The sequence below is a fragment of the Chlorocebus sabaeus genome, chromosome 5 (genome assembly GCF_047675955.1).
Source record: "Chlorocebus sabaeus isolate Y175 chromosome 5, mChlSab1.0.hap1, whole genome shotgun sequence".
Classification (NCBI taxonomy): domain Eukaryota; kingdom Metazoa; phylum Chordata; class Mammalia; order Primates; family Cercopithecidae; genus Chlorocebus; species Chlorocebus sabaeus.
In genome coordinates this window covers 77,756,862-77,767,569 of record NC_132908.1, presented here as the reverse complement: position 1 = coordinate 77,767,569, position 10,708 = coordinate 77,756,862, and the positions used below count along the sequence as shown (strand labels likewise).

At 50.3% G+C, this 10,708-nt stretch overlaps 1 protein-coding gene across 1 annotated transcript in view; it reads left to right on the top strand.

Annotated features, from left to right (window-relative positions):
• Positions 1 to 10,708, top strand: part of LOC103233544 (polycystin-1-like protein 2) — a 107,710-nt gene that overhangs the window by 81,505 nt on the left and 15,497 nt on the right. The window contains exons 34-37 of the mRNA XM_038008226.2: positions 1,266 to 1,403; positions 4,339 to 4,524; positions 7,138 to 7,465; positions 9,467 to 9,600. Coding sequence (XP_037864154.2) covers positions 1,266 to 1,403; positions 4,339 to 4,524; positions 7,138 to 7,465; positions 9,467 to 9,600 — 786 coding nt within the window. The remainder of the gene's footprint in view (positions 1 to 1,265; positions 1,404 to 4,338; positions 4,525 to 7,137; positions 7,466 to 9,466; positions 9,601 to 10,708) is intronic.

Below are 10,708 nucleotides of genomic sequence, written 5' to 3'. Positions count from 1 at the left end.
TTCTCTACAAAAAATACAAAAAATAGCCAGACATGGTGATGCATGCATGCAATCCCAGCTACTCGAGAGGCTGATGTGGGAGGATTGCCTGAGCCCGAGGAGGTCAAGGCTGCAGTGAGCTGTGATTGTACCACTGTACTCCAGCCTGGGCAAAACAGCAAGACCCTGTCTCTACAAAAAAAGTAAAATGAAAAACATTTTATTTTTATTTTTTTACTTTACTTTATTTTATTTTTTATTTTTTGAGACAGAGTCTCGCTCTGTTACCCAGGCTGGAGTGCAGTGGTATATATGGTCTCAGCTCCCTGCAACCTCCACCTCCTGGGTTAAAATGATTCTCCTGTCTCAGCCTACTGGGTAGCTGGGATTACAGGTGTGCGCCACCACATCTGGCTAATTTTTGTATTTTTAGGAGAGATGGGGTTTCACCGTGTTGGTGAGGCTGGTCTCAAACTCCTGACCTCAGGTGATCTGCCTGCCTTAGCCTCCCAAAACGCTGGGATTACAGACTTGAGTCGCCATGCCTGGCCTTAAAGTGAAAAATAAATAAAAATTTAAAAATTGAGTTTAAATTGATGAGGCTAGACACGGTGGCTCATGCCTGTAATCACAGCACTTTGGGAGGCTGAGGCAGGCAGATCACTTGAGATCAGAAGTTCGAGACCAGACTGGCAAACATGCCGAAACCCCATCTCTACTAAAAATACAAAAATTAGCCATGCATGACGGCACGTACCTGTAATCCCAGCTACTCGGCAGGCTGGAGCAGGAGAATTGTTTGAACCTGGGAGGTGGAGGTTGCAGTGAGCCGAGATTGTGCCCCTGCACTCCAGCCTGGGCAACAGAGTGAAAATGTGTCTCAAAAAAAATAATAATAAAATAAAAAAATAAAATTAAAATTAAATTTTAAAAAATGAAGATACTAGGTAACAGACATGACAGGACTTTGAGATATTTGTCACCCTCATCCTCGAATCCATCCATTTTGGAGGGTCGCGGAAGGCAGTGCAGGGGCCAGAAGGATTTCAGGGAGGGGAACACACCTCTGTGCTCTCCCTGTGGAGAATCCTCCAGACGGAGGAGGCGTGGGACGCTAGGCCCTGGGGAAGCATGGACGGAGGTGTGGAGGGTAGGGTGGGAAACGACTCCCGAGGAAGAGGAACGTGGAGCCCATTGCCGTGGGTGAGAGAGAGGCCTTATGGTTGCAAACGCAGAGCCTGTCCTCTGCCCACCTGGGGGCTGTCCTGGTGTCCTTCCCTCCACAGACCCCTATGCCTTGTTCCGAGCACGAAGAAACAGCAGCAGGGACGTCTACCAGCCACCTCTCACCGCTGCCGTTGAGAAGATGAAAACCACCCACCTCAAGGAACAGAAAGCATTTGCCCTCATCAGAGAAATCCTGGGTAGGCAACCTTCCAACTCGCTGGCTCTCAGCACAGCCTGAAACAGACAGACACCCTTACGGTGCTATTTTTGATAAGTCCCGCTCGTCTTTTGGGCCTCAGTTTCCCTGGATATCTGCACACTCCAGCTTCTCCCCTACTCTTAAAATCCTTCAGTGGCCCCTCATGACCCTTAAGACAAAACCCAAACCCCCTCCTGTGGCTCTACCCGCTTCCAGTGCCTGCTGCCGGCTCCAGCGCCCCACGTTGTCCTCACATTGGCTTCTGTAGCACCTGGGACCTGCACCCCGTCCTCGCCCCAGGCTTCTGCCTGGGCAGTTCCATCTCATCGGCCTGGAGTCTGCTCACTCCTCCTCCCCAGCTTTTCTTCTGGCTAATTCCTTTTAGTCTTCTTATTTATTTATTTATTGGAGACAGAGTTTCACTCTGTCACCTAGGCTAGAGGGCAGTGGCACAATCTCGGCTCACTGCAACCTCTGCCTCCGGGGTTCAAGCCATTCTCTCACTTCAGCCTCCTGAGCAGCTGGGATTACAAGTGTGCACCACCACACCCAGCTAAATTTTGTGTTTTTAATAGAGATAGGGTTTTACCATGTTGGCCAGGCCGGTCTCGAACTCCTGACCTCTGGCGATCTGCCTGCCTTGACCTCCCAAAATGCTGGGATTACAGGCGTGAGCCACCATGCTCAGCCTTTTTAAAGATTTTTAAATTTTGTTTTGTTTTGTTTGTTTTGAGATGGAGTTTCTCTCTTGTTACCTGGGCTGGAGTGCAATGGCGTGATCTCAGCTCACCGCAACCTCCGCCTCCTGGGTTCAGGCAATTCTCCTGCCTCAGCCTCCCAGGTAGCTAGGAGTACAGGCATGCACCACCATGCCCAGCTAATTTTGTATTTTTTTTTTTTAGTAGAGACGCGGTTTCTCCGTGTTGGTCAGGCCAGTTTCAAACTCCCGACCTCAGGTGATCCACTCGCCTTGCCCTCCCAAAGTGCTGGAATTACAGGCGTGAGCCACCGCACCTGGCCTAAGATTTTTAAATTTTTTATTTAATTTTTAATTTTATTTTTTGTGATACAGTTTTACTCTGTCATTCAGACTTCAGTGCAGTGGCACCATCCCGGCTTACTGTAACCTCCGCCTCCCAGGTTCAAGCGATTCTCCTGCCTCAGCCTCCCGAGCAGCTGGGACCACAAACGCACACCACCATGCCTGGATAATTTTTGTTTTCTTGGTAGAGATGGGGTTTTGCCATGATGCTCAGGCTGATCTTGAACTCCTGACCTCAAGTGATCTGCCCTCCTTGGCCTCCCAAAGTGCTGGGATTACATGTGTGAGCCACCGCGCCTGGCCTAATTCCTCGTATTCTTTAAATCTCAGCCTAAGCACTGTGTCTGCAGTGTGGCTTCCCCGGCCCTTCTGGTCAAAAGCCTTCACACCTCAGGGAGCCTCTGAGTCTGGGTTTCCCAGAGCAGATTTGGGTGCAAGTAGCTGATTTGGGAGGTGGTCCTGGAAAGCACTGGTTGCAGGAGAGAGGGCAGTGGAGAGGGAAGGAAGCCGACAGAGGGTGCCTGACAGGTGGGTTTTAGGTGGGCCGCTGGGATTCAGTCCCACTGTGGACCTTGGAGAGAGCGTGTAGTGCATGCCCCCACAGTGTCCTACTCATTGGCGTCCATTCAAGTCTTCTGAGACAGTTGGAGGAAAGGGGGAGGGTCTTGGAATGCAGATTCCCAGGCCTGGGAACCAGAGGTTCTGGTTCACTAGGAACCTGATCCCTCATGTGATTGTGATATCCAGCCTCCCACGCTAAATATTTGCACCTAAAAGATCCTCTACATCACACTCACCTGTCTCCAACAAGACAGGTGAGCACCATGAGGGGCAGGAATGTGTTTGTCTTCACCATCATACTCTTAGCCATGCAAAGTGGCAAGTGCCCCATTTTAAAAAATGCTATTTAAGAAATAATGTAGCAAACACTGTTTTTTTTTTTTTTTTTTTTTTTTTGTGGTTTTTTTGAGACGGAGTCTTGCTCTGTCGTCCAGGCTAGAGTGCAATGGCGTGATCTCAGCTCACTGCAACCTCTGCTTCCTGGGTTCGAGCAATTCTCCTGACTCAGCTTCCCAGGTAGCTGGGACTACAGGCGTGTACCACCATACCCGGCTAATTTTTACATTTTTAGTAGAGATGGGGTTTCACCATGTTGGCCAGGCTGGTCACGAACTTCTGACTTCAGGTGATCTACCAGTCTCGGCCTTCCAAAGTGCTGGGATTACAGGCATGAGCCACAGTGCCCGGCCTGCAGACACAGCTTTATGTGCCTTCTATTTTTTTTTCTTTTTTTTTGGGATGGAGTCTTGTTCTGCCACCCAGGCTGGAGTGCCGTGGCGTGATCTCAGCTCACTGCAACAACTGCCTCCCAGGTTCAAGCGATTCTTCTGCCTCAGCCTCCTGAGTAGCTGGAATTACAGGCATGCACCACAATGCCCAGCTCATTTTTGTATTTTTAGTAGAAACAGGGTTTCACTATGTTGGCCAGGCTGGTCTTGAACTCCTGGCCTCAAGTGATCCACCCGCCTGGGCCTCCCAAAGTGCTGGGATTACAGGCACAAGCGACCACACCGGCCAGTGCTTTCTAATATTAACTGATCCCCTCATCACAGAATTGTTATTCCCATTTCATAGATGGCGAGAGCGAGGCATGGAGGAATAGAGTCATTTGTGAAGGGCGCCTGGATGAGATGTGGCAGAGCTGGGATTTGGACCCAGGCAGGAGATCCCATGGTCTGTGACTTTACCCCTCTCTGCTGCCTCTATAAAGATTGGTTCCATTGTCACCACAGGGGCTAGGGGCTGGTCTAGGAAGCCTTTCCATTTCCTGACCTGGACTGGGTGGGAGTCGTGGATCCTGCCTGACCAGGGGCTGTGCCTCCCTTCCTAGCATACCTGGGCTTCCTGTGGATGCTATTGCTCGTGGCCTATGGGCAGAGGGACCCCAGCGCCTACCACCTCAACAGACACCTCGAGCACAGCTTCACCAGGGGCTTCTCAGGTGTGCTGGGCTTCCGAGAGTTCTTCGAGTGGGCCAACACCACCCTCGTGAGCAACCTGTATGGTCACCCCCCAGGTAAGTCCTGCAGCCCTGGGGCTGTGTCAGCCTCCTTGTGCCTTCTCCCGGCTAGGAACAGACGTAGAGCACTGTCAGCATCAGCGTCGTAAGAAAACCAGGCCGAGTGTGGTGGCTCACACCTGTAATCCCAGCCCTTTGGGAGGCTGAGGCGGGAGGATTGCTTGAGGCCAGGAATTCGAGAGCAGCCTGGCAACATGGCGAGACCCTGCCTCTACGAAAAATATAAAAATTAGCCGTGTGTGATGCCTCATGTCTGTAATCCCAGCAACTCAGGAGGCTGAGGTGGAAGGATTGCTTAAACCCAGGAGGCAGAGCCTGCAGTGAGCCAAAACTGCGCCACTGCACTCCAGCCGGGGAGACAGAGCAAGACTCTGTCTTAAACAACAACAACAACAACAACAAAACAGAGAGAGAGAGAGGCTGGGCGCAATGGCTCACGCCTGTAATCCCAGCACTTGGGAGGCCGAGGCGGGCAGATCACTTGAGGTCAGGAATTTGAGACCAGCCTGGCCAACCTGGTGAAACCCCGTCTCTACTAAAAATACAAAAATTAGCCGGGTGTGTTGTCGCGTGTCTATAATCTCAGCTACTTGAGCGGTTGGGGCAGGAAAATTGCTTGAACCTGGGAGGCAGAGGTTGCAGTGAGCTGAGATCATGACGTTGCACTCCAGCCTGGGTGAAGAAGTGAGACTCCATCTCAAAAGAAAAAAAAAAGACAGGAAGGAAGGAAGGAAGGAAGGAAGGAAGGAGGGAGGGAGGGAGGGAGGGAGGGAAGGAAGGAAAGAAGGAGGGAGGGAAGGAAGGAAGGAAGGAAGGAAGGAAGGAAGGAAGGAAGGAAGGAAGGAAGGAAGGAAGGAGAAAAGAAAAGAAAACCTAAACACCGCAGGCGGAGTGGCTCACAGCTGTAATCCCAGCACTTTGGGAAGCCGAGACAGGTGGATCATTTGAGGTCAGGAGTTTCAGACCATCCTGACTAACATGGTGAAACCCCATCTCTACTAAAAATACAAAATTAGCCGGGTGTGTTTGTGCACGCCTGTAGTCCCAGCTACTCAGGAGGCTGAGGCAGGAGAATCGTTTAAACCTGGGAAGCAGAGATTGTAGTGAGTTGAGATTGTGCCCTTGCATTCCAGCCTGGGTGACAAGAGTGAAACTCTGTCAAGAAAGAGAGACACAGAGAGAGAGAGAGAGAGAGAGAGAGAGAGAGAGAGAGAGAGAGAGAGAGAAACAGGAAAGAAGGAAGGGAGGAGGGAGGGAGAGAAGGAAGGAAGAAGAAAGAAAAAGAAAGAGAAAGAGAGAGAGAAAAAGAAAGAAAGAAGGAAAAGCAGAAGATGGAGGAGGAGGAGGAGAAGAAGAAGGAAGGAAGGAAGGAAGGAAGGAAGGAAGGAAGGAAGGAAGGAAGGAAGGAAGGAAGGAAGGAAGGAAGGAAGGAAACCAATCAATAACCACAGTATCAGATGCTATGAAGGAGAGACTCTCAGAAGGCTGGGTGTAAACAAGCAGGGACTTTCCACCTCCCTTCCCCTGATGCAGAGTGGAGAACCTCCTAAGTGAGTAATAACAGAGCTTGAACCAGCTAGGCAAAAACAGTGTGCCAGGCAGAATGAACAACATGAGAAAAGCCCAGCCTCTCACGCCATGGAATACATGTTCTTGGAACCGCAGCGTGTTGAGTGTGACTCTCGTGTAGGGTGTGAGTTAAGGATCAGTGAGAAGCACACCAGGAGAGATGAACAGGCCACATCGTGAAGGATCTCAGGAGTGAGTATCTCATCCTTGAGGAAATGAGGTGCCATTGAATTTCTACATGAAGCTGTGGCATAAATCTGTGGTATAAAAGGATCACTCTGGAAGCATCTGGAAGTTGGAATAAAGGGTGGGCAAGTTGGCTGGGCACAGTGGCTCACACCTGTAATCCCAGCACTTTGGGAGGCCAAGGTGGGTGGATCACCTGAGGTCAAGAGTTTGAGACCAGCCTGGTCAACATGGAGAAACCTCATTTCTACTAAAAATACAAAAAATTAGCCCGGTGTGGTGGCATGTGCCTGTAATCCCAGCTACTTGGGAGGTGGAGGCAGGAGAGTCGCTTGAACCCAGAAGGCGAAGGTTGCAGTGAGTCAAGATCGCGCCATTGCACTCTAGCCTGGGCAACAAGAGTGAAACTCTGTCTCAAAAAAAAAAAAAAAAGGTGGGGGGAGGGAGTGGGCAAGTTAGGATGCTGAGAACACAGGATGAGGGCTGGTGCAGGGACTAGGGACAGTGGTGATGGAGAGAAAGGTATGGGTACATAAGACATGGAAACAGTAGGATGGATAGGATGTAGTAACCACGGGATAGAGGATTGAGGAGAAAGGGCACAGGCGTGTCCAGACTGATGATAGGGTGGTGGGGTTCCATTCCCTAAGAGAATTGCGCAGGACGCACAGTAGTTTCCAGTTGGAGAGAGGGTGAGGTTATTTGGATAAATGTAGCCTACACTTGGCCATAAACTTCTCTCGGCTGTCTCTATAATGGGTATGCTGAAGTTCACATTAGCCTTGGGCCAGGAAGCTTGGAATGTGTTAAGATTGTTTTGACTGCTAGATTTACCCACCTGGTTTTTCTTTTTAGGCTTTATCACTGATGGGAACTCCAAGCTGGTTGGCAGTGCCCAAATTCGTCAAGTGAGGGTCCGGGAAAGCTCTTGCCCTCTTGCCCAGCAGCTGCAGGCATCTTTCAATGGATGCCGTGCGCCATATTCCCTGGATGCTGAAGACCTGGCAGATTACGGGGAAGGCTGGAATGCCACCGCCCTCAGTAATGGCAGTAGCTTTCCCCATGCTTGGCAGTACCAGAGCCAGGACCAACGTCGAGGGTATCCCATCTGGGGCAAACTCACTGTGTATCGGGGAGGAGGCTACGTGGTCCCCTTGGGGACTGATCGCCAAAGCACGTCAAGGTAAGGGTGACTTGACTCATCTGTAGCTGAGTAAAGTCTTTTGCTAGAGTCCACATCTGCTTGGGGAATGTAGTCTTCAAAACAGGGCTGAGCCAAGTTCATTCAGGTCCTTGTGGGAGGGCCTGGAGGATTCAGAATCATACAGGTTGTATTTTCAGGTACCTGGGAACTGAGCCATCTCAGAATTGGAAGGAAAGTCTCTCTCTAGCATTCACAGCCTGGTTGCCTCTGCTAGAGCCAGTCCAGAGATGGGGAGCTCACTACCACTCAAAGCAGTCCACCGTTAGGCAAGAGGGAAGTAGTTAAGGATCTGTCAAGAATTCTGCAAAGTCTGAGGTTTTACCCTAGTTGTAAGTCAACAAGCTAACCTGTTAACTGTTTCATGGATGCTGGCAGAAGACACAAGATTCCTGGGTCAGAGACAAAGGATTTTGTTACAGCAAAAGTCATAGCAGAACATTACATTGGTTTGAGTCAGTTCGCAACAAAGGGCCATGAAAGATGCCTGCTTGTGCCTGCAATACTGAGCCTGGGGCATTTGATGCTTTTGCAGCAGCAGAAAGAAGACTGCTCTTTGTCCAAAGGAAGGCATCACCTCATCCCACAAGGTTGCACACTGCAAATACAGCCCTAAGAAGTGACTTGGCTAAAGCACAAGCACAGTCTTGCATTCCAAGAATACCCAGTAAGAACGTGCAGGGATGCTCAGGGTCCATGCAGTCTGACTCAACATGCCCTTGACACAAGAGACCTAGATTTGAAAGCCTGGCACTGCTGGATTACAAGCGTGAGCCATCGTGCCCGGCCTTCTTTTTTTGTTTTTTTGTTTGTTTGTTTGTTTTGTTTGTTTTTTTTGAGACAGAGTCTTGCTCTGTTGCCTGGGCTGGAGTGCATTGGCGTGATCTCGGCTTACTGCAACCTCCACCTCTCAGGTTCAAGCAATTCTCCTGTCCCAGCCTCCTGAGTAGCTGGGATTACAGGCATGTGCCACCACGCCTGGCTAAATTTTTTGTATTTTTAGTAGAGACAGGGTTTTACCAAGTTGGCCAGGCTTGTCTCAAACTCCTGACCTCAGGTGATCTGCCTGCCTCGGCCTCCCAAAGTGATGAGATTATAGGCATGAGCCACCATGCCTGGCCCTTTTTTTCTTTTTATGAGATAGTCTCACACTGTCACCCAGGCTGGAGTGCAGAGGCATGATCTTGATACACTGCAACCTCTGCCTCCTGGGTTCAAGCAATTCCCATCTCAGCCTCCTGAGAAGTTGGAATTACAGGCATGTGCCACCATGCCCAGCGAATTTTTGTATTTTTAGTAGAGATAGGGTTTCACCATGTTGATCAGGCTGGTCTCGAACTCCTGACCTCAGATAATCCACCCACCTCGGCCTCCCAAAGTGCTGAGATTACAGGCGTGAGCCACCGCACCTGGCCATGCCTGGCTAATTTTTGTATTTTTGTGTCTTTAGTGGAGACGGGGTTTCACCATGTTGGCCAGGCTGGTTTCAAACTCCTGACCTCAGGGGATCCACCCGCCTCGGCCTCCCAAAGTGCTGGGATTACAGACATGAGCCACTGCACCCGAACTATGATTCTTCTAACACCATGGCTCTCAAACCATAAAAAGCATCTGAATGCTGGCGGGCTCATCAAAACACGCATTCTGGGCTCCCCTGAGAGTTTCTGACTCAGCAGGTCTAGGGCGGGCCTGAGAATCTGTATTTCCAACAAGTTCCCAGGTGATGCTGATGCTGTTGGTGTGGGGACCACACTTCGAGAATCTCTGCTCTCATGGACAGGAGATGAGGGATGCCACCATATCACAGCGTGGGCTACAAAATGTGACCACTCCCAGGAGCAGCCCTGGTGGCCTGGTGGCCCAGGGAGCAGAGCAGAAGCAGAGGGAGAAGTTGAGACAGGAAGCTCTGGCCTCGGTCAAGGGGCTGTGGGAACATGGAGCCCCTGCAGGGTAGAAGTGCCCCAATGCCACTCTTTTCCACAGAATTCTCCGCTATCTCTTTGACAACACCTGGCTGGACGCCCTGACCAGAGCTGTGTTTGTGGAGTTCACTGTCTACAATGCCAACGTCAACCTGTTCTGCATTGTCACGCTGACACTAGAGACCAGCGCCCTGGGTAGGCAGCCTCGCCTGGGAACCCTCTGCGGGGCTCCAGAAGACAGACACTCCTTCCCCTGGGCTGGGGTTCCTGACCTACCTGGGTGCAGCCACCCCAGGGCCAGAGCTCCAGAGCAAATAGTTGTTTAGTGAATCTAGGTGTGGGTCTTGGTTATCCTTGCAGCCATGAGTCCCGGGGTCCCCGAAGGCAAAGCATTAGGGTCCTCCACCCTCATTCTCCCCATCTTTCTGGCCTGTTGCCCAAGTTATCCTAAAAGAGCTTATTGAGAGTCCAAAGGCAACTTATCCATTGCCTAATCCCGAGCTTCCCAGTCTGCTGGGGTTGGCGGTGGCGAGCTGGCAGTGACGGGCGAGGGAGAATGTGACCTGGTAACAGATCATATCAACTAATATAATATTTCACCATACATCAGCGCACAGCACAAAGTATGTTTTACATCATAATCTAGCACACATGCAACCAAGATGAAATGTTCACAAATAACATGTACTTTAACTCCATGAGGCCGGGCGTGGTGGCTCGCACCCATGATCCCAGCACTTTGGGAGGTCAAGGTGGGAGGACTCCTTGAGCCCAGGAGTCCAAGACCAGCCTGGGCATCATGGTGAGACCTGGTCTCTACAAAATTTAAAAAACAAAAAACTACATGTGATGGGCTCTCATATGTTGTGTTCTATTCTATTTATTCTTCTTCATGCCTCCTTTCCCCCTTTAAAATGCTGATCACAATCTACTAAAAACCAATTTATAGTCTGTTCAGCTAATGGTCAATTTACCTAACAGCCAACCTCCTCTCCATGGAATACCAAACTTTAAGAAAATATTAGATTACACTTTTAATTATGAAAGTAATATAGGCCGGGAGTGGTGGCTCATGCCTGTAATCCCAGCACTTTGAGAGGCCATTGCCGGTGGAGGGAAGGGGGCAGATCACCAGGTTAGGAGTTCAAGACCAGCCTGGCCAACATGGCGAAACCGCGTCTCTACTAAAAATACAAAAATTAGCTGGGCGTGCTGGTGGGCACCTGTAATCCCAGCTACTCGGGAGGCTGAGGCAGGAGAATTATGTGAACCCAGGAGGTGGAGGTTGCAGTGAGCTGAGATC